The sequence below is a fragment of the Dasypus novemcinctus genome, chromosome 11 (assembly GCF_030445035.2).
Source record: "Dasypus novemcinctus isolate mDasNov1 chromosome 11, mDasNov1.1.hap2, whole genome shotgun sequence".
In the NCBI taxonomy this organism is placed as follows: domain Eukaryota; kingdom Metazoa; phylum Chordata; class Mammalia; order Cingulata; family Dasypodidae; genus Dasypus; species Dasypus novemcinctus.
The window spans coordinates 106,629,220-106,654,344 of record NC_080683.1 but is presented as its reverse complement, the minus strand read 5'-3'; the positions used below and the strand labels follow the sequence as shown (position 1 = coordinate 106,654,344).

At 36.3% G+C, this 25,125-nt stretch overlaps 1 protein-coding gene across 7 annotated transcripts in view; it reads left to right on the top strand.

Annotated features, from left to right (window-relative positions):
• PTPRK (protein tyrosine phosphatase receptor type K) overlaps positions 1 to 25,125 on the top strand; it is a 575,029-nt gene that overhangs the window by 455,015 nt on the left and 94,889 nt on the right. For all 7 annotated transcript variants that reach the window (XM_058307405.2, XM_058307403.2, XM_058307411.2 and 4 more), the window contains exons 12-13: positions 3,137 to 3,410; positions 6,095 to 6,131. In XM_058307405.2, the coding sequence (XP_058163388.1) occupies positions 3,137 to 3,410; positions 6,095 to 6,131 (311 nt within the window). The remainder of the gene's footprint in view (positions 1 to 3,136; positions 3,411 to 6,094; positions 6,132 to 25,125) is intronic.

Here is a 25,125-nt window from a genome sequence, read left to right as displayed (position 1 = left end):
ACAAATTGGAGTTTCAGAAAAAGATAAGCAGGTTCAAAATGTTTTGTTTTGTTTTGATTTTTGGATTCTCCGTGGAAAGTATATGGCATGCAGAGGACAAGAGAACACTGAAAAAAAAAATTGTTTAAATGGATGTTTGGGTGGCTGGCTGGACTAAATGCAGAACAAACAGAAGGCAAGACACTAGACCAGTACTATAAGCATATAGTTATAAATACATCTCTCATGAGGGAAGCAGTGGGATTGTTAGGAAATAGTATTTTTAAAGGCATGATAAAGGAGAAATTACAAAAGAGATAGAATTTGTTGAAGTTAATGCCATGATTTTGAGCTTCACTGATAGAGGAAATAATTGTCCTTCCTACAAAAATAGGGAAGCCACGAGCATACCAACTAGTATGTTTAATGGTGGAAGAGGTGGCCAGAAGGTAATGTGACAGTGACCAGAGAGGATTCCTACCTAAACCTTTGCTCCATTTATCATTGCAACGTTGGAAATAAGGCAGTGTAAGCAGTGGTGGCTGTGGGATCTTAAGAAGTCTGTCGTAAGAATACTGAAAAACTGAAATACCTAAATGCCAATGTTTAATTAGATTATATTATAATACAGTAACATGTAAATCATTTTTAAAATTTTATAACCATAAGGAAATCTTATTTGTGTATTGGATGAATATTCATGATGCCAGTATATTGATTTGATGTAATGGTAGAAGTGTGTGTTTTTTTTTTATTTTAATTAAAGGGAATAGGGAATATATATGAGTAGAGTGAATAAAAATATTCAGGTGACTTTGGAATATTTTAATTGCTAGAGTACTATGCTCAAATATATTTAGTTCTACCTGGAATTAAGTACCATTAGATAATTAGACAACAACAAGAATAAGAAAACACAGGCCCATTTCATGTAATCAGTCAAATAACTTCTAATTTGATTCCTCATTTCGTGTTTTCAGCCCTCTAATTAATTTGTATTGATAAATGAGAAAGTAGCAGGGAAAAACATCTAAGAAAATTAGATGTACACAATTAGAGAACAGCATGCTAAGAAAAACTGAAAAATGAAATGAAAATAATGCCTTATAAAAATGTATTTTAGAATTTTTAGTTTAGCATTCCTTCTCAAGTTACTTGAGATCTCACCTCATTGTGAATTCAGTTATATTTATAGCTACTGTTCACTTAAGTGTAAATACCTTCTAAGGACCCACCAAGATTACACTTGATCTTGGTACAGATTATACACATTCCTTCTCCATGTGCTTGAGGAAAGCTAGAAACAGATGAGGAAAGCAGTGTGTCTTGAAAGGAGCTGATTGACGACTGAGCCCAACTGATGACAGTGAAATGCCACTGGCGGATTTTGAGCAATATCGTTCCATGGAGAGATACTTTCCATATTTTCAGTATGCTGAACAGATAGCATGTTGAGGGTGTTCTGTGAGGAAAGCACGCAGTATAGCAGATATGAGTAAGCCAAGATTTTAAACTGGAGAAAAGGAATTCTGAGTGATGTTATAGAAGAATACAAGTATAATTTCAGCTTGGTTTGAGTATCAGGGCAAAAGAAAACATTAACAAGTGCCTGCTTCATGAACATTTCAGAGAGCAAGCATCTCATCAATAGCATTTCTAGAAGGCTAGGGACCCAAATTAGCAGAGGTGAATATTGCAGCATACATGATTTCAAATAGCATATGTTTCTCCTTGAATCTTGACTTCTGTCATTAACACAGTTAATTTCTGTCCCTTTTCTAGAGGATACCAACCTACAATTTTCTTAGAAGTATATTAATAGAAAATTAGAACTTGAGTGAGTAGGAAGAAAAAATGTTTTATAAAGCTCTTTTCTTTTAAAATATCAAAATCTTTTGTGTAGGTATCAGAGTTTATAGTAAGTTAGAATTTTCTACCAGATTCTAAGTTCTGAATTATCATCGATGCAAGTTTAGCTCTGCTCATGCATTTCACATGCATCCTTTCTCATGCTCCCCTCTTTCTTTTTGTGGAAGCCAATGAAAGATAATACCCCATTTCTGCTGGAGAACTATTGAAGATGGACAATTTTCCCCATGTAGAAGGAACATATTTGCTTAGAGAATCAAGATCCAAACATGCAACACTTCACACAGATATTTCTATACAATTTATCTAAACTAGCCTAATACATTTTGTCATACTTTTGAGGAATTCAGAAACATTTCTCTTGAATATAGATAGCATTTAAATGTCTAAGACATACTTTACCCAATAAAATTTCCTACAAGGAGATAATATTATTAGTCTTTGAATATTATTAATATACCAGCAATTGATGGAAACTATTCTATTAGTGATTAGGGAGTTTTATCCTCTTTATAAAGTTGCATTTTTTTCCCCTCTTCTTTGTAAAATAATGGCTACTGTAGAAATCTTTCAAGACTTTTAAGAAAGATATGAGAAGGTTTGGGTAAGAGCTTTAATAGGCCAAAGGCCATCTGTTTCTGCAATTTGTAACATTTTATTATTAACAACTCTAGAAGAAGGTGGCAGTCTATTTTCGTGGTGAGGACAGATTTCTGTCCATCTGTGCTCCTATTGCAGCATGTCGCTTGTACTTTAGATCTGTACAGCTCTGAGCCAATGTAGATGCCGTGGCAAGGTCAAGAGGTGGAAAAGCCTGTCGGCACATTCGGTCTCTACTGCGATGACAACTGCAAACTGGCACTTTGAGCAGTGCCGCAGGCGGTCTTGGAGCTGGGCCTGCCCGCCTATCATTTCAAAGGAAAATGTTAACTTTAAGCCTTTAAAGATATCAGACAAAGAACTTAATCTGTTATGTATCTCTGGTTAACGGTCAGATTCCTTTTTGGGGTGGCTTATTTCTCAACATGTTAAAAATGCGGGGCGTTCTGTGGTTCTTTTTCTTGTTTTATTGAGTTCCTCACTAACTACATTGGGTTTAGGGGGGAGCAGAATCAACATGCAATTCTGTTTTAATGCGACATAGCTGAAAATAAGAGTGCATTGTGTTAAGGCTGATGGTACACACTCTTAAACAGGGCATGTAAATATGAGGTTCTTTTGTTCCTTTATTGAACAATATTAGTATTTCTAATCTCTAAATGTGTCTTGCTTGCTTGCTCCACAAAAGTGCCTATCAGATCGTTGTTGAAGAGCTGCACCCTCACCGCACCAAGAGGGAAGCTGGAGCCATGGAATGCTACCAGGTGCCTGTCACCTACCAAAATGCCCTGAGCGGAGGAGCACCCTACTACTTTGCTGCAGAGCTGCCCCCAGGCAATCTACCTGAGCCTGCCCCATTCACAGTGGGGGACAATAGAACCTACCAGGGGTTTTGGAACCCACCTCTGGCTCCACGCAAAGGATACAACATCTATTTCCAGGCAATGAGCAGTGTGGAGAAGGTGAGCTTCCACCAAGATTTGCTTCCTCCTCGCTGCTCTGGGGAAAGCTACTCGGTAGCATTTGTTTGAGGGGAAAAAAAGAGGGAAAGAATTGTTTCTAACACTGCTGGTTTAGGGTCTAATGTAGGGCTGAGGCTTCATGCCGGTTTCATTTCACAGGATTCTTATTTCCTAGTAACTATTTCTACTGGAGCCTTCTTCAAGACAGTCCACAATGGCAATTGTGAGTAAAATGGTTTGAGAAGTTGGGTTTGTTGCTTCCAGGGCCCACCCCCACGATGTACCAGGCATTATTCTGCCCCCTTTGCTCGATATTGGCACACATCAAAAGATTACGTTTACTGCAGGCTAAACAAAATGCATGTTCCACAGCAGGCTAATAAACCCTTATAAACTTTTCAGGTGGTACAAGCCAAATAGTATCTACACGTAACAACCCTCCTATGACAAAGTAGTAGGGCACCTGTGGTACATCTGACAAAATCTAAACATAAGGCTGCCTGCACGTGGTTGGGTGCTGAGCCTTTAGAGAAGCTGGCTTTCTGTTCCCCTGGAGGCTCCTGCATTTTCCATTTTGGACACAGTTGTTTTTGAGCACTTTTACTGATCCCAAGTGAATATGGAGGAGGATAATACACAGAGAAATTAGGATTAATAGGCGTTCCATATGTGGGGAAGCAACCTGATCTTTCATGCCCCATGATGTTTTCTTTGAAAGATTTTTTTTTCATAAAATTTACTTTATTTCATTTAGTTGATTGATTGATTGCAGAGAAAGTTAGAAAATAATATTGAGAATTGACGCTTGCCCCATTTACAATCCAACTGAAGGATGATGTTCCTGTATACTTATAGGTATATAGGAAATGGCTGGGTTTGGGTAATTGATTCGCTGAGGTAGAAACCTGTGTCATGATGTAAAGTATTTGATGTGCCATTAGATTGGCCTAGTCCTGTTATATCTTAGAATAGTTTAATAAGAAGACATTCCATATGACCTGTTTGCATTTCTGCAAGGGCCATGAGAATGTAGGGCATTCACTGGCTATTGAGCCATCTTTGAAAGAACATTTTATCTTTCTGCTTACCTTCATGGTTAGCTTACAATGCATCACAAGGAAGAACATCCCAACATCTTCTAAGATGTACCCAAAGCCAGAAGCTGCTCATGGTGGAAGATGATTTCTCCTTCTCCCTTATTTCTTTATAACTGGGAGTCCTATGCCCACTTCCCTTGTAGGCATTCCCTACCAGTGGTATGACTTCAATGCTCCTACAAGAGAAGACTAAGAAAATCACTATTCCATTTTAGGTATAGAGTGGTTTAGGAATAGAAAATACAGTTCTGTGTTTGGGTTTTAGAGAGGTTAGAAATTCTAAATTAACTTTTCTTACTCTGTCATTAGTATGAGAGGAGTGTTAATGAATGTCTGTTACTTATAAAGGATTTTCTCTGACACCATTTAAAAGTTTTGATAGGAATTTTCTCTTCTAATTGTTGATGCAGCTACACTGTGGTAAATCAAAGTATAGTAATAGCAATATATTTCACAGCTCTCCTGGCAAAGAGGCTTCAAAATTGATGTGGCTCTCCCCAGCAGAGGCTCATAGTAGTGATACAGTTAATAGGCATTGTACAATTATAGGAAATTAGAATCTCTTTGGACATATACTGGAATCGAAATAATCTCTTGCAGCTTACTATGAAGGCCTTGGTAACGATTTAGTAAAGTAGTGCAAATTTTATTTTTAATTACTAATTAGATTTTGCTTTGTTTTGTTTACTATAAAAATCATAGACCTAAAGAAAATCATCAACTTTTTTGGCTTATAGACATACAGACCCATTCAAAATGAGTTAGGAATGCATCTTCAAAAGAGCTTCTGTTTTGTTCACTGACTTTGACATTTCCCCCCACCTATTACATATTCCGGCATATACACTGAAGGAACCAAAACCCAAAGGAGTGAAATATCAGCCTAGAACAGCACGTGTCTGCCACCCCCTGCCAGTACTCCAGATCATTAAAAAAAGAAAAAGGAAAATTCCTTTCCTACTTCTGCTTCCTCTCCCTCATCTGTCAGACGAAAGGAAGAAGTTTTTCTATGCTGGGAAACATTTTTCCCCTAAGAGTTAAATTTAAAAATATTTTTAAAGATAAATTACAGTCCTGTAACTGTGATGCAATTTGTTGATGAATTTTCTAACTACCCTCATTTAGCTCTTTAATCATACAGGGATCCAAGTGAGAGTGCATGTAATATTCGGCTTCAGTGTAAGTCTGTAGATGTGAGGTGAAAATAAAATTTATATTTGTATCTGGCTTAAATTAGCTTTGTAAATGCATTTTCTTTCTGGTAGTTCAGAAAGTACAATAAATGCAAACAGAGCGCTCTATTGTACTACGTATTCCAGACAAGATGGCGATGTCTTGTCCCATTATAAAGGGAAAGCAGAGATCTAAATCTTCAGAAAATGCTGGAAAATTTTTAAAGCTCTTATTTTAATTTTTTTTAAATCTCTCTGAGAGCACGTGTAAAAAATAAAATTATTTTCTTCATACTGGAATTCTATCCTTTATAATCCTACTTTGTGACTCTAGATTGATCTTCATAATAGAAAGATCATGAAACATGAAACCTTCTCTGTTTCTGACTATTTTCTTTCATTTTTATTCTAACAGGAAACTAAAACCCAGTGTGTACGAATTGCTACAAAAGGTAAGAGGTTGCCTTTTTTTTTTTTTTAACACATTCCCCCTTTCTAAAATGAAAGAGCTTTCTTCTCTGCTTCAACTCTAATTTAATGTGGCATTTCTATTACAGCATATTTGTAGTACAGCCCAGTTAAACTGCTAGACAAGGCTTCTGACTCATTTGGGTGTCTTTAACTGGTAATGTGCTCCTACTTCCCATCCTCTAGAAGTTGACTGGAGGAATCTTGTTATGAGCATAGGAAGGATTTAGAAAATCTTAGAAGGGCTCATTTCTACCATGTATAGTCAGAAAGCTCTTGTTCTGCTGACTAACCCATGACTAGGAGAAACTCAGTAATGACATCTCAAAATAGCCGGTTGCTTGTTTAAAAACCCCTATTACTTTCTGTAGTTGAGACCATCAACGTCGAAAGAGCCAAGTTAGTACATGCGTATGTAAGAGTACAGGTGTGGAGACGAGGCCATATCTTCATCAGGATGGCAGTTGGACTGAGGATGGTTTATCTTTTCTTTTCTCTTTTTTTTCTTTTCTGTTCTGTTCACATGGTGCCAAGAAATTAGATCTGCCATGGCTAATGCCAGGGCAATTCCTGACCCCACATACTGAATTTAGTTGCTTAGTTTCAGTGGGAAGAGAAAAACTTTCATCTCTTAATGTGTATTTAGAATTCAGAGTGAAGGAAAGCCTCCTGCATTCACTGTTTATAATCCTTCACTGAAGAGTTATTTGATTGTACCAACAAGGGAGAGAGACCTACTTGGTATATTCTAGCAAGAGAATCAAGAAAATGCTGCCCACATTCCTCCTCAGAGGGCTGTGCTTTGTATGCTGCCCAAATTAGAATTAGACCCATATTCATGAGCAGTGATCAGTTTATTTGGGGTAAAAAATGAATGACCATATACTGTGTGTGCAGTCATCTTTCATTCCATCATTTTTTCTCTCCCTGATCATCAATCTTCTCAAGCATTTGTATTTTACTCTTGATTTGTAAAGGCAATAATGACAGATCATTTTCCCTTGATTCATGAGAACTAATTAAGGGTCTTCACAGAGGAGAAAATAATACAATTTTCAATTCAAATGTTCAGATTCCTCATGATAAAAGAAGAAAGCAATCTAAGGTAACTTAAAGGAAAGAAAATATGGGAGTTGCATGTAATAATAAGCATTTATTTTATTTCTACAATGTAACTTGTGAATCTGGAATTAGAGTTGAAATTCTTAGAATATAATGAGCAAATAACATATTTAGGTATATATAGATACTTTTTGTTTTATTAAAATAGAGGCAGAAATGGAAGATAATCTTGCAGTAGCTTCGAAGGAGGTTTTAGTTGTGGTCATGCTGCCATTTTTTTAAGTGAGAAGTGAATAACTATAATGATTCTTAATTATTTATTTGCTTTACCTTGAGTTAAATGTCTTTTTTGTCTGTCTCTTAATGCCAAAACAATTGCAAACAACAAATATCATGTAATATTCAGACTGCAAGAGGATTGAGGTCATAGAAACTGACCTTACCATATGATAAAGACTGTTTACTAGAGAAGTGGATTTGGCTCAATGGATAGAGCATCTGCCTACCACATGGGAGGTCCAGGATTCAAACCCAGGGCCTCCTGACCCATGTGGTAAGCTGGCCCATGCACAGTGCTGATGCATTCAAGGAGTGCCATGGCCACACAGGGGTGTTCCCCGTGTAGGGCAGCCCCATGCACAAGAACTGTGCCCTATAAGGAGAGCCGTCCTATACAAAAAAAAAAAGCGCAGCCTGCCCAGGAGTGGCGCCGCACACATGGAGAGCTGTCCCAGCAAGATGACACAGTGAAAAGAGACACAGATTTTGGGTGCCGCTGACAAGAATACAAGCGGACACAGAAGAACACACAGCGAATGGACACAGAGAGCAGACAACAGGGGGAGGGGGGGAGAGGAGAGAAATTAAAAAAAAAAAAGACTGTTTACTAGAAAGCTCAGAGGAAGAGGAAAAAGGAATTTTGCAGTAGCTCGTTGTTTAATAATCTAGCTGTGTTGTGCTTCTGGATCTTACCTTGGCATATGGAATAGTGAGTAAGGGTGTATTAGTCAGGGTTCTCTAGGGAAACAGACTCAACAGGAGATATCTGTCAGTAGTATGAGATTTTACAAGAGTTTCATGTGACTGTGAGGATGCACAAGACCAGGTTCTGCAGGTAGGCTGCAAACCAGGGGCTCCAGTGAAAGTCCAGTGAGGGTCCTTGATGAATTTCCGGGGATGTTGGCCGTCCAAAGATGAGCTGGGAAACTCTCTGAATGCTGAAATCACTTCCCCTTTTAAGGCATTCAACTGATTGGATAAAACAAAATGTCACTCATTGCTGAGGGCAATCTCCCTGATTGATGTAGATATTATCAGCTACCTATGCAGTAAAGTCCCTGGTGACAAAAATTCATAATGTCCTTGTATTACAATTATCCCAGTGCTTGCTTGACCAAACAACTCTCCTTATATTACAATTATCCCAGTGCTTGCTTGACCAAACAACGGGCACAATTACCTGGCTGAGTTGACACATTAGCCTAACCATCACAACAGCTAAGGGCTCTGCCCTCACACTTCCTGGGTTCAAATCCTGACTCTCTTCCTTACTGGTTTGTTAGCTTTCAACAAATTATTTAACCACTCATCATCAAAATGATAATAATAATAGAGTACCTACCAGTATGAGAGAAGTAAAACCAATAAGATATATGTTATATGGAATTAACATAACTTTGGGGCCTGGCAAGTCAGAATCCCATAGGGCAGGCCAGTGACTGGAAATTCTGGTAAGGGTGTCATTTAAATCTTGACTGAATTCCTTAGTCAGGAGGTGGTAGAGGGCGAAGTTAAGGCATAATTTCTTCTGATCCTTGGAACCCTGTTTTCACCCTTAAAACCTCCAGTTTATTGGATGAGACCCACCACATATTGAAGGTAATCTTCTTTACTTAAAGTTCATTGTAGATTCTAATCTCTTTTACAAAATACCTTCAGGTTGTCACCAAAGGTAGTGAGAGGTGCTTTCTGCCTTGGTTTGTTTGTTTTGATTAGTTTCTGGCATTCAAGAAAAATCTCTGTCATATTACTAGCTGGGCATAAATTTAAGGCAAAAGAAGCTCAGGGACTCAATTCTCAGTTAAAGAGTTAACACTTTAAAATATTAAAATATATAGTATGCAACAAAAGACTACAAGACAAAGAAACAGGAAAAGCCGGCCCATCCAAAGGAACAAGATAAAAATCCAGAAACCTTCAATGAAGAGGACCAGATTTTGGACTTATTGGACAGAGTTAAAGACATGATCCTCACCTGTGCTCAAGGAAATAAAGTAAAACATAGAGAAAAAAACTAAAGGATATGCAGAAAACAGTCACTAATCAATATGGGAATCTTTCAAAAAATACTGGAATTGAAAAACACAATAACATGAAAAATTTCCTAGACAGTTTCAACAGCAGTTTAGAAGTGGCAGAAGAAAGAATCAGTGATTTCAAAGAAAAGACAATTGAAATGATTCAGCCTGAGGAAAAGGAAGAATAAAAAAGAATATAATGGAGTCTAAACAGCCTCTGGGACACCATCAAGTGTACCAATATATGCATTATGGGAGTCCCAGAAGGAAAAGAAAGAAAGGGGCAGAAGGGATATTCAAAGAAATAATGGCAGTAAACTTCCCAAATTTAATGAAAGACATGAATGTGCATGTTCAAGAAACCCAATAAACCCTGAGCAAGATAAATTCACAGAGAACTATGTCTAGACACATAGTAATCAAAATATCCAATACCAAACAGAAGGATACGGTTCTCGGTTCTCGAAGCTGCAAGAGACAAGAAACAAATTATGTACAAGGGAATCCCAATAAAAGAATAAGTGTCCATTTTTCATCAGAAACCATGGAAGCAAGAAGGCAGAGGTACAAATTATTTAAAATGCTGGAAGAAAACAATTGCCAGCCAAGAATTTTACATCCAGCCAGACTTTCTTTCAAATATGAGAGGTTAAGACAATTCCAGATAAATAAAAGCTGACAGAGTTCATTACCAAAAGACCTGCCCTGAAAGCAATGCTATAGGGAATTCTTCAGATTGAAAGAAAAGAACACTGGAGAGTGGTTCAAAGTGACATAAAGAAGTAAAAACCTCCCAGAATGGTAACTATACAGATAATTATAAAGGTCAATAATATTGTATATAATTTTTCTTAGGTAACTCCAGTCTTTAATTCTTAGAGATGCCAAAATGCAAATGCATAAAAGGTAATGCTAAATTGATGGTTTTGACATAGAGTGTACAAAGATAAAATTTGTAACGAGACCAAAAAAAAAGGTTTCATGTATATGTTGTTGGACATAGGTTGGTATCAAATCAACTATGATTGTTACAGATCTAGAATATTAAATTTTAACCTCACAGTAACCACAAAGAAAATGTAGGAAAAACATATTCAGAAAGAAATGAAAAGGGACTCAAAATGGTACAATAAAAAAATATGGAAGTAGGCATTGATGGAAGAATTGAGGGTCAAAAGAGGTATAAAACTTACAGAGGAGTGGTGGACTTGGCCCAGTGGTTAGGGCGTCCGCCTACCACATGGGAGGTTCGCGGTTCAAACGCTGGGCCTCCTTGACCCATGTGGAGCTGGTCCATGCGCAGTGCTGATGCGCGCAAGGAGTGCCGTGCCACGGAGCAGTGTCCCCAGCGGAGGGGAGTCCCACATGCAAGGAGTGCGCCCATCAGGAGAGCCTTCCAGCGTGAAAGAAAGTGCAGCCTGCCCAGGAATGGCGCCGCCCACACGGAGAGCTGACGCAGCAAGATGAAGCAACAAAAAGAGACACAGATACCCGTGCTGCTGACAACAACAGAAGCGGACAAATGAGATGCAGCAAATAGACACAGAGAACAGACAACCAGGGCGGGGAGAGAAATAAATAAATAAATCTTTTAAAAAAAAACAAAACTTACAGAGGTGAAATAGCAAAATGACGGAAGAAAGTACTGCATTATCAGTAGATAGTTTAAATGTAAATAGATTGAACTCTCCAGTCAAAAGACAAAGATTGGCAGAATGGATAAAAAAGTATAACCCAACTATATGCTATTTACAAGAGACTTAACTTAAATTCAAAGACATGAGTAGGTTGTAAGTAAAAAGAAGGGAAAATATATACCATGCAAATAGTAACCAAACAGAGCTGTGGTGGCTATAATAATAACAGATAAAATAGACTGTCAAAAACTGTTATAAGGGAAAAAGAGAGTCATCATATACTCATAAAGGGATCAATTCAAAAAGAAAACATAACAACTATAAATATGTATGTATCTAACAGCAGAGGCCCCAAGTATGTGAAACAAATATTGACAAATTTGGAGGGAGTAATTGATGGTTCTCTTCATAATAATAGGAGATTTCAAAACACCACTTTCAATAATGGATAAACAGAAGAAAAATAAGGAAATATAAGACTTGAACAATACTCAGAACCAGCTAGCCTTAACAGATCTATTAAAAACACCTCGATGGGTAGAGCAGCCGCCTACCACATGGGAGGTCGGCAGTTCAAACCCAGGACCTCCTTGATCTGTGTAGAGATGGCCCACACGCAGTGCTGATGTGTGCAAGGAGTGCCCTGCCATGCAGGGGTGTCCCCCGCGTAGGGGAGCTCCATGCACAAGGAGTGCTCCCCATAAGGAAAGCCGCCCAGTGCGAAAGAAAATGCAGCCTGCCCAGGAGTGGTGCCGCACACACGGAGAGCTCACGCAGCAAGATGATGCAACAAAAAGAGACACAGATTCTCGAGCTGCTGACAAGAACAGAAGTGGACACAACAGAAAACACAGCGAATGGACAGAGAGCAGACAACTGGGGGCAGGGGGAGGGGAAGGAAGAGAAATAAAGTACAGAAATAAATAAATAAATCTTTTTTAAAAAAATGACTTCATCTAACAGCAGCAGAAAGTATATTCTCACCTAGAGTACATGGGTCATTCTCTAGGATAGACCATATGTTAAATCACGAAAAGGTCACAGTAAATTCAAATGTATTGAAATCATACAGTGTATCTTTTCCAACCATAATGGACTAACACTAGAAATCAAAAATAGAGAGAGAACTGGAAATTTTAAAATGTATAGAAATTAAACAACATACTCTTATATAACCAATGAGTCTGAGAAGAAATCACAAGGGAAATTAGGAAATATATTGAGGTGAAGAAAATGAAAACACATCATGCAAAAAATTATGACATGCAAAAAGGCAGTTCTGAGACAGAAATTATAACTCTAAATGCTTACATTAAAAAAGAAGACACATTTCTATATAGTGACCTAACCTCAAAACTGGAGGATGTAGAAAAAAACAAATTAAAACCAAAATGAGCGGAAGGAAGAAATAAAGACTAGGGTGGCAATAACTGAAATAGAGAATAAAAAATGGAATCAACAAAATAAAGCTAAATTTGTTTCCTTGAAAAGATCAATAAAATTGATGAACATTTAACTAGACTGACAAAGAAAAAAGGAGAAAGGATACAAATGACAACCGGAAATGAGAAGGGGTACATTACTCCCAACCCTGTTGAAATAAAAAAGTACTGTTAAAATATACTATGAACAACTGGATGCCAACAAATAAGATAACCTAGATGTAATGAAAAAATGTCTAGAAACAAACCATCTACACTGATTCAATAAGAAATAGTAGATCTCAACAAATCAACAATTTGTAAAGAGATTGAATCAGCAATCAAATACCTCACAACAAGAAAACCCCAAGACCAGGTGACTTCACAAGTGAATTTTACCAAACATTCCAACAAGGATTAACACCAATCCTGCTCAAACTCTTCCCAAAAATTGAAGAGGAAGGAACACTCCCTAACTCATTCTACAAGGCCAATATCGCCCTCATACCCAATCAGGATAAAGATACTAGAAAAAAAGAAAACTGCAGACCAATATGTTTTATGAATACAGATGCAAAAATCATCAATAAAATACAAGCAAAGCTAATCCAACAGCACATCAAAATAATTATACACAATAATCAAGTGGAAGTTATCTCTGGTATGCAAAGGTGACTCACCATAAGAAAATTAATTAATGTAATACAACACTTTAACAGAATGAAGGAAAATTCCAAATGATCATTTCTATTGAAGCAGAAAAGGGATTTGACAAAATGCAGCACCTCTTCTTGATAAATAAACTTAGAAAACTAGGAATAGAAGTAAACATTCTTAACATGATAAAGGGTGTATATAAAAATCCCATAGCTAACATCTTAGTGGTAAAAGATGGAAAGCTTTCTAAGATCAGTAACAAGACTAGTATGCCCACTGTGCCACTGTTACTCAACATTGTATTGGAAGTTCTAGCCATTTAGGCAAGAAAAAGAACTTAAAGATGCCCAAATTGGCAAGGAAGTGGAAATTCACCTATTTGCAGATGACATGCTCTGATATACAGAAAATCCTGAAAAATCCACAACAAAGCTACTGGAACTAATAAAAACAACAAAGCTCTGCCAGAAATATGGCAGAGTACAAGGACAACATACAAAATCAGTAATGTTTCTGTATACTAGTAATGAACAATCTGAAGATGAAATTAAGAAAAAATTCCATTTACAATACCAAAGAATCAAATATCTAGGAAAATATCTAACCAAGGATGTAAAGAACATATATTCAGAAAAGTACAAAACATTTCTAAAAGAAATCAAAGATTACCTGAATACATGGAAAGACATTCACTGTTCATGGACTGGAAGTCTAAATATGGTTTAAGATGTCACTTTTACCCAAAGCAATTTACAAAATCAACACAATCCCAATCAATAGTCCAACAACCTTCTTTGCAAAAATGGAAAAGCTGGTCATCGAAATTATATGGAAGGGTAAGTGGCCCTGAATAACCACTGCCACTTTGGAAAAGAATAATGAAGTTGGATGAATCACACTTTCTGACCTTAAAACTTATTACAAAGCCAGAGTAATCAAAGCATCATGATACCGGCACAAAGATTTACATTTAGACCATGGAATAGAATTGAGAGTTCAGAAATAAATCCTAAATCCATGGCCAACTGATTTAAAAATATATATATTTCTATTACAGAAGTTGTAACCCTAATCCAAACTTACAAAGCAATAATGCACATGTGTAGAAGCAATAGTGGTATATATTTGTTCTAGTTCACAGAATGAAATTCTTGAATTTGTACTATTAATCGCAATTCTCATCTTCTCCTGGGTTAATTGTGTTATTCAGTCCCTAGATTATTCTTTAGCTTTCTTTCAACTGACATTTACATCCCTAGACTTCTCTTTTTAAGCCACAATCCTATTTATGATACAGTTGCTACTCATTATAATGTGTTACTATCATTCTATCCATTTCCACACATTTACAGTCAAGTTAATTAAAATTTCTACATACATTAAGTATCAGTACTTCTTCAAAGCCCTCCTCTTATCTCCTAGATAAGGTATTAACTCCATGTGTTTATTCTTTATGTTTAGTTCGTATTAATGAGACCATGCAATATTTGTCTTATGTCTGTGTGGCCAACTGATTTTTGACAAGAGGGCCAAGTTACATTCAACTGGGAAAGAACAGTCTCTTCAACATACGGTGCTGGGAAAACTGGATCTCCATATGCAAAAGTATGAAGGTGGACCCCTAACTCGCACCATATACCAAAATCATCTCAAAATTGATCATAGACCTAAATATAAGAAAAAGAATTGTGGAACTTCTAGAGGAAAACCAAAGGAAGCAAATTCAGGATCCTGTGTTAGGCAATAGTTTCTTAAACTTTACAACCAAAACATAAGAAAAAATATATAAATGGGTCTAAATCTAAATTAAAAACATTTATATATGCAAGAACTTTATCATGAAAGTCATGAAAGTCAATGGGAGAAAAATTTGCAAAACACATATCTGATAAGGGTTTAATATCCAGAATATATAAAGAAATCCTACAACTCAACAATAAAAAAACAAACAGACCAACTAAAAAATAAGCAAAAGAGGGAAGCAGATGTGGCTCAAGCAACTGGGCTTCCACCTAACCATATGGGAGGTCCCAAGTTCAGTTCCTGGAGTCTCCTGGAGAAGGCAAGCTGGTGTGGCGGACAGGTGCAGGAAGCTGATGCAACAGGATGATGCAATAAAAGAGATACAGAGAGGAAAGACAATAAGAGACACAACAAACCTGGGAGCTATGGTGGCTCAGGCAACTGAGCTCTTCTCTTCCACATGGGAGGTCCCAAGTTTGGTTCCCAGTACCTCCTAAAGAGAAATCAATCAGACACAGAGAACACATGGCAAAAGGACACAGAGAACAGACAGCAACTGCAAACAATGAGAAGGGGCGGGGGGGGGATGTAAATAAATGAAAAAATAAATCTTTTTTTTAAAAGTGTACAAATGAATAGACATTTCTCTGAAGAAGATATACACATATGGGGAGATATACACACTCATTTATTGCTCATGGGGATGTAAGATGAATTAGTCACTGTGGAAGAAGATATTTTGGCATTTCCTCAGATAGTCACGTAAGGAATTAAGTTAAGAGCCAGCAATCCCACCTCTAGGTAAATACCCAAGGAATTGAAAGCAACAATTCAAACAGATATTTTCACACCAATATTCATAGTGGCATTATTCATGGTTGCCAAAAGTGGAAGCAACCCAAGTGTCTGTCAACCAGTGAATGGATAAACAAAATGTGGTATATCCACACAATGGAATATTATTCACCCATAAAAAGGAATGAAGCCCTGATACATGCAATAACATGGATGAATCTTTAAGACATCATGTTGAGTGAAATAAGCCAGGCAGAAAAGAACAAATATTATATGACCTCGCTGATAGGAACTATTAGAAGAAGAAAACTTACACTCAGTATCTCAAATATAGGTTACTTGGGGTGGGGTGGGTACGTGAAATATGAAGTTAAGGCTTAAAATGTAAGGCTTACAATGAAGTTAAGGCTTAAAATGTTCTATTTGGGATGATGGAAAGTTTTGGTAATAGTTGGTGGTGACGGTACCACAAGAGTTTGATCCTAAATAACGGCTCTGAATTATATATTTCATGTAATTAAAAGATTATATTTTTGGTTGTCTATATGTTACTAGAATAAAAATTAAGAAATAAAACTACCTTCGTTCTGTACAACACAAACAGGGACCCTAATGTTAAATGACACAATATAGTTAATATTACAATAACAATAATATTCTTTCTTCAATTGTAACAAATACCACACTAATGCAAGGTGTAAATTATAGGGCCATATATGGGAACTCTGTAGTTTATGCATGATTTTTCTGTAAACCTATAACTTCTCTAAAAAAATTTTAAAAACAAGAATATATGTATTAAATACCTGAATAATGCCTAGCATATAAATACTACTTCAGGATTAGCTGCTATTTTTATCATCATAATTATTGTAATCATTTTTCATATTACTTCAGAAGGGTATAATTTATATTATGCAGTTACCAGAGAAATATGTATATAAATAAAAACCTAAACTTTTATGATAGAGATTTCTTTGGAAATCTGTCCAAGTGTAATGTAATTCCTCTTGTGAACAATTAGCATTTTTCCACATATGAAAAAAACACACTTCATAACTTCAACTTATTTCCTGACTACATTTTTAAACTGACAACATGTAAGTGTGGTCAGTCCTGGTATGAAATTTATTAATATGGAAATAACAGGTTTTCTGGTAGGGCATTTCAGACATTATGGCTGTATTTTCAGAAATATCCCTCTTAAGAAAGATGCATTCTGAACACATACTCAATAGTCAAAATAGTATAATCATATTATCTGGGAAAAGGTTTGAGGGATCCTGCTGGGAAAGGGAAGGTTTTTTTATATTTCACAGGCGTATACATAAGCGAAAATCCACTAAGGTATATAATAAAAATTTGCACACTTCCCAATTATGTGTGTATGTCAGTAGGTAGGTAAACTGTTTCTCAATTTAAAAATCACAATGTATAAAACATTAAAAAGTACACAGCATAGGTAGAAATTATACTGAGTACACAGGGCCTTATACAAGGTGTAGAACGCTGCCCACTCCAGCTTTAATGCGATTTTCCCTCCATGTGACAAGGTTGACCTTCCACTTTCAATGGAAGAGAATGTGGGGAATGAATAAAGAGTCTGGAAAGCCCCCTATCTCTCTCTTGGATTACATACGGGAGCAAGTCTTACATCACACCATCCCTTACCCACACTTCCCTGACTCACCTTCACAGCCACCACTCTTTAGTGTTGAAGAGCTGGGGCCTTCCTTTCCTGATCCCCTCAATGTCTAGAACAATTTTATTGACGAGAACTTGATTTATGGACAACCTTGTATCCTTCTACAAGATATGACATGTCGTTATGGCCCTTTACCATGCCAGTTTTCTGGTCATCCACTATATGGTAGTGTATTGCTTTCTTGCATTTCATTTTTTTATTTAAAATGAATACTTAGCCAGGTTTGAAGGTATGATTTTATATATATGTATGTAGTGAACCTGTCTTTCACATCACTGTATTCCAAGGACAAGTCCAGGGCCAAACTGTCATTAGGTACAATTAATATTTGTTGAATTGGTAATTGAATTAAAAATAAATTTAAGGTAGATGCTCCAGCTTTTATATTTAACCAAACTAGCTAGAGTAGTGTCTTAAATTCTAAAAGTTATCAGTGCACCTTATACTTGAGTATAATGTAAATGAACGTCTAGGTGAGTGAAAGTATCATTTCACTCCCTTCCAAAATTACACAGCTTGGTGAATCATACAGATTTGGTATATCAGTAGAATTATGTTTCTATTTTGTTTAAGTATACCTTTATGTCATGATTTATATTTCAACTTCTAGTATAGACTACTTTTTCCCAAAGCTGTGATTCTATGTTAGTTATAATTAGAACATCGTTAATTAGAATATAATTCTTAATGTGAATTAAATCAAATATGAGTTATCTCCATATGATTTTATTCAGATGTGTTCTTTTGCTGAATTATTTGACAATCTAAAATTCTTTTGTTCACTTACAATGACTAATTTTTGGAAAAATAGGGTTTAGCTAAAATTCCTTCTTCAACTCAATCACTGCTATTCTTATGACTATATCCTATAGCTGCTCTCTGCTCTCCTGGAACTCACACTTCAATGTGAAAGGCCTTTCCTAGTAATTTAATGAGAATTTAAAAGTGTGATGTATGATTGCGAGAATCCAAAGGAAATCTAAGTATTAACTTTTATTACTCAGATCCTGGATGTAGACCATTATGATGAAAATTAAAATTATATTAAATGTCGTAAGAATGAACATAATTCAGTGGCACAATCTGGACCATGCATGATTTGCTAACAAGAAGCTCTTTGACTTCATTAATGAGTGTAGTTATATTTTACAATCAAAATAAATATAAGAACTCCACATATCCTTTAGAGTTCTCAAAAATAAAATCGGAACTAGAAATTCAAAAGAGCCATGATTCGTCCTATTTACAGCATCCACCTTTTCCAGACAATTTAAATTATCTTTAAAGTTAGTGGCAGTTCTTACATAACCACTACATCTCTGGAATACTCTGTGTCTAGTTGGTTTGTTCTCCTAATTCACCCCCAAAACGGATGCTAGAACCTTTCTTTCTGTACCAATTGTTAGTAGAAATGACATTTTCCAAGAGAAATTTCCTAGTCACTGAAGCAGAAAAGATCTGAGCTGAGGAACTTCAAAGGTTCATAACCGCTCTTTTCATTCCAATCCCAAAGTACCTGGAAGCTAATATTTATTTTCTTTAAAATTAGGTGCTTTACTTTTGTTTATCTATGGAGTATTAGTATCCCTTTTCCCAGAGAATGATTGTTACTGATATGTTAAGACATAGGGAGAAATGGGAAAACTAGAGCTGACCTTTTCATATGTAGTAAATGGAAGAACAGTATCAGGAAAGTCAAGGTAATGGTACCTCTTGATTTTTCCTTTCTACCCAAATGTGAGTCAGCTGGTAATAACAGAGGGTGGTTCTTTTAACCAACATTTTAATTATACCTGTAAACATCTACATGGCATGAATGACTCAAGACAATTCAAGGATTTTTACTTTTATGGAAATTAAAATGTTTCCTGAGATAAACTTTACCCATGACTACTTCTTTCCTGAGGAACCTGTTGGAGGTACCTTACGTTTATGGTCAAGTCTACAGGAGAGCAGGGATTGCATTGATGCCCAAGCAGATAAAACTGTCTCTATCAGCTGTGGAAAGGGCAGAATTTTTAACCTTAAATATAATGATATCATTAAAGAACTGGAGGAGGTTGGAAAAAGCAATAAATTGATATAATCCAAAAGAATCAATTGAGAATCTACTACAGAAAAGAATTAGAGTGATTACTATGTGATTAATATTTAAAAAGTCAATAGTTTAGCAGCTGCATACAAATATACAAATATATAACAGTATTTTCAAAATAATGCAATTTATGTTGTATCTTTAAAATCAAAGTAGGAATAAATCTAATAAAAGATAGATAAGACCTCTACATTGGAAAGTAAAAATCATTAATGAAAGTAATTCAAGAGGATCTTAATAAATGGCACACTATACTCATGGATCAGAAGATTTAATATTGGTAGGATGTCCCTTCTCTGCATTTTTATATGTATACTTAAAGCAATCAAAACCCCAGTTTTCATTTAAACTTGACAATTTGATTTTAAAATTCAAACAGAAATGCAAATGGTCAAGAATATGCAATGCTATCATGAAGAAAAATGATGTTCCAATGGCTATTATAAAGTTATAATTATTAAGGCAATATGGTATTGGCACAAAAATAAACAATTTGGCTATGAAAAAGAGTAAAGTCCAGAAACAGACTGACATATATGTGGTCACCTTATATGACAAAGGTAAAACTGTAATGCAGAGGGAAAAGGAAATGCTTTTTAATAAATTTCACTAGTTTTCCATAGCTTTATGAGAAAAAAAAATGTATTTTGACCTCTAACCCCACACTGTGTAGTTAGATTTTAGAAAAAAAGTAGGAGGCCATCTTCATGATGTAAGAATAGGCAAATATGTCTTAAATAAGAGACAAAAATGTAATCATAAAGAAAAAAAGATAAATTCCACTTAAGACATTCTTTCAAAGGACACCATTAACAAAGTAAAATAAAACTCATGGAAAGGAAAAGATAGTTGAAATAAATATGTATTTGTCAGCCAAAGGGGTTGTATTACTCAGCCAAAGGAGTGCTGATACAAAATACCAGAAATCTGGGTGTTATAAACAGTATTTATTTGGGGTAGGAGCTTACAGATACCAAGCCATAAAGCATAAGTTACTTCCCTCACCAAAGTCTATTTGGAGCAAGATGGCTGCCAACATCTGCGAGGGTTCAGGCTTCCTGGGTTCCTTCGATCCTTGGGCTTGCTTTCCTCTGGGTTCAAGATTCCTTCCTTCCTGGTGCTGGCTTCTCTTTCCTCTGGGTGCTGACTTCCCGGGTCTTGAGTATCATACTCTAACATCAGAAATCCCCGCATCAAAAGCTCCAACTCTGTCCTTTGCCATGCCTTTTATCTGTGAGTCTCTATCCACCAGGTGGTGGGGACTGGGTGGGGGCTCCATGCCCTAATGATAATGCGATCATGCCCAGGTACAGATCAGATTACAAACATAATCCAGTATTTATTTTTGGAGTTCATCGATTATATCAAACTGCTACAGGGGTGCCGATGCAAAGTACCAGAACTCTTTTGGCTTTTATAAAGGGTATTTATTTGGGGTAGAAGCTTTATAGTCACAAGGCCCTAAAGAGTCCAACTTAAGATACCATAAGAGGTACTTTCTCAACCAAAGTCATTGGCCACATGTTGAAGCAAAATGGCAGGCAATGTCTGTGAGAGTTCAGCCTTCCTCTCTCCTCTTTTAAGGCTCTGTGCTCCCAGCTTCTTCTAATCTCAGCTGTAGGCTGGCATAAGGCTCTTCTCTCTCTCTGGGACTTGTTTCTTTCAGGGTTCAGCTGCTCTGTTTTCTTCTCAAGGTCAGCTATAAACTATCAGATCATCTCTCTTTCTGGGGCCTCTGCCATGTCTAATATGCTGTCTCTTTTCCTCTGTGTTCTTCTTCTCTGTATGTCCACTTCTTTGTGAGAGTCTGTTTTATCAGCCCAAGCGGGCTTGGGACTCAACGCTGAGTCGCACTCTAATGATGTGGTTGAATCAAAGCCCTAATTTTAACATAATTTTATCAGACATTTCAGCTGAATCAAGTACAGTCAAAGGGTATCAAGCCCAGAGAAACAGACCAGTTTACAGACATGATCTAAATCTTTTTTGGAATTCATAAAAAATATCAGACTACCACAAAATGTATCTGAAAAAACACAAATATATAATATTTAATAAGCCAGTAAGAAAAACAACTGACAGTTGAATTAAAAAATACAAAAGACTAAGGACATCCAAATCACCAATAAACACATGAAATAGTGAAAAACAAGAAAATGCAAATTGAAATCACAATGTGATGTCATGCCAAAATTGTTAAAATGAAATAATATAGAAAATACCAAGTATTGAAAAGGACATAGAGGCAACTATAAGTCTCATACTCTCCTGCTGGTATTATAAATTTGTATAAACAAATTGAGTACAAATTTGTAAAATCATTTTGGAACACTGTTAAGTAGCATGTAGTGAATAACTTATAACCCAGCCATTCCATTTCCAAAGGAAATGTGTATGTGGATAGACCAAAAGACATGCCACAGAGTTTATAGGAGCACTGTGTATAAGAGACAAAAACTGGAAACAACCCAAACATCTATTAGTAGTAGACTGAATCAATAATTTTGATATATTCACACAATGGAATAGTACTCTACAGTAAAGCTAATGAACAATCTGTATCTACACACAATAATATACATGAATATCACAAACATCTTTTGAGTGAAAGGCCAGATACTAAAGAATACACACTTTATTATTCCATATATAAAAATAGATATGTACCTGTTAATGAAGGTAAAAAGGTATATGCAGTATTTATGTAGCTACATTGTGATTTAGATATGTATGATCTAGATACACATCTGTGTTGGGGGTTGCCCAAGAACACCCCCAGGTTCAGTGACTCCCTAGAAAGGCTCATGGGGTTCAGAAGATAGCTATACTCATGGCTATGTTTTCTTACATTGAAAGGACACAAAGTAAAATCAGCAAGGGGTAAAGGTGCGGGGCGGGGGGAGGGGGGCATAGTCTGAAGGAAACCAGATACAAGCTTCCCAAAATCCTTTCCCTATGGAATCACACAGAATAAACCTAATTTCTCCAGGATTAAATTATGGCAACATGTGTGAATTGTGTGGCAGTTCCTTAGAAAATTAAATGAAGAATTACCATATGATGTTACAATTTCACTCCTAGGTAAACATATATGCCCCTAAACAGTTGAAAGCAGGAACTTGGACAGATATTTGTCTACTAATGTTCCTCATAGCATTATTCACCGCAGCCACAATGTGGAAGCTACCACAGTGTCCCTCAGCAAATGCGTGGATAAACAAAATGTGGTGTAGCTATACAATGAAATATTATTCAGCAATCAAAAGAGTGGAATGTTAGTACATGCTGCATTGTGGATGAACCTTGAAAAGATCATATTAAGTGAAATAAGCCAGACACAAAAGCACAAATGTCCCTTTTTTTCTCTTAATGAACTACTTAGAATAAACAAATTGATTGAGACAAAAAGCAGAAGAGTGATTGCAAGTGGTGGCAGGAGGGGAAACAGGGAGTTATTGCAAATTGAATATGAGTCTTGTTTTAGGGTGATAAAAATAGTGTGGAAATAGGTAGTGGTAAAAGTTACAAGGTATTGTCAGTGTATTTAAGGTCAAAGAATTGTCCGCTTAAAATAGCGGGAAGCTTATTAAATAGAGACTCAGCGCCCAAGGTTTTTCACTTCGGCACAATCTGCCTAGTAGGTAAAAAAATTCCAGACTTCCAGAGGAAAGCAGATGTTCAGCATAAACCATGTTGTTGGCACAATTTAAGCAGTTAGGAAATGGTGGGACCTCTTCCCCAAATCCAAAATCCCAGATGCCAGCCAAGGGTCAACCTTGTGGGCAGGCCTTACTAGCTGTCCTAGCCCAGCTATGTTAACTCATTTCTGCACATTTTCTGTATCAAATATCAAGAGATAGTTGAGAAATATTTTTTAGGAATTTTTAGAAATTTTTTAGGAAATTGGAGAGAATTCCAAAAGCCTTACATACAATTGAGGACACAGAAAAATTATATCCATGAAAAACGGTTAGAAAATTCATCGTTGTTAATATGAAGGGAGTGCTGACTTTAGAATATGAAGAGTGATGATAAAGGATGTAGAAGCCAATGGGCTATATCTTCCCTGAGCCTTCTCTTATCAGAGACCATGAGATTAATTTAGAGTTTTTAAATAGTTCTGAAAAGGATTTCTTGAAAACACTTTTAGAATATGTTAGTTCCGTCATTGCTAGAGCAGATACCATGCAATGGAATGGCTTGACAATAGGAGTTTATTGGCTCACAGTTTTGAAGCTAGGGAGAGTCCAAATCAAGTCATCATCCAGGTGATGCTTTCTCCCCAAGGCTCTGATTATCTGAGGCTGGCTGCTGGTGATCCTTGGTCCTTGGCTTCTCTGTCACATAGCAATGCATATGGCAGCCTCTCCAGATTCCAGTGACTTTTAGCTTCTTGCTTCCCATGGCTTCATCTCTGCCAGTCTGAAATTTATTCTGCTTATAAAGGACTTCAGTAACAGGATTAAGCCTGATCCTATTTGAGTGGGGCAACACTTTAACAGAAGTAGCCTTGTCCAAAGGTCCTACTTTTGATGGTTCCACACCCACAGGAATACATTAAGTTTAAAATCTTGTTTTTCTGGGTTACATAGCTCCAAAGCACCACAGAACAATTTTAAGAAATAATTTCTCATTTAGTCACTTTCCTTTAGATTGTGTATATCCTTATAGCTTGATTCATTATTTTAATTAGTCCTCGTGGAATTATGAAGCAATTATGTTTATCTTTTACCCATTCATATTTTTTTTTCTTTTTATACCCAATAAATGGGCAATTCAAATTTTCAAACCTGAATGTTCCCTATAGAGTTGGTAATAGCAGGTGTTTGAAGACCTAATTTAGGTTTTGAGGGAAAAAACGGAAAGATTGAACTACGTTGTGAAAATAAGTGAAACTATATAGCTTCTGAGTTGTGATAAATAGAAATAGCATTGAACAGAAATTAAGGACGTGTCAAAAGAGTAATGCTCCAGAACATTCTATCTCTCCGTAAAAACTGACCCTAGTTGCCACTGGTTGAGTACTCTTGGCACAGATTTGCTAAGCACTGAATCAAAGCTGAGAAATGAGAAAAATTAGAGAAGAGAGGGAGGGAAAAAGAAAGTGGAAGCTTAACAGAGGCGTCTGCAGGTCATTCTAAAACCATTATCTTAGGCTTGGAAGCTACAATAACTGAGTACCAATCTAAGAGAAGAAAAGAGAGAAAAGAAAAAGACAAGACCACTACACCCTGCCTTGCATCATTTTTAATATTAATGACAGGATAAAAAGGCTTATCTCCTGAGTATAGGACACTGCCAGTAAAGGAGCCAGAAGGAGTTTAGGAGCACAATATATATGTATATAGAAGTTCAAGAAGGAACTAGTAAAGGATTTGGTAATCCTAAGTAAATGAATGTTGTAAACCTGATAGAAAAAAGTAGATCAAACTCCCTACCCAGTACTTAAGATTTAAGCCAAGTGTAAATTATAAAGATGAAGCTAAATAAGATAGGGCTAATTCATTGGTGTATGTTAGTTATAGATCATTTTTGTTTTTTGTTATTGCTTTAACATATTATGTTT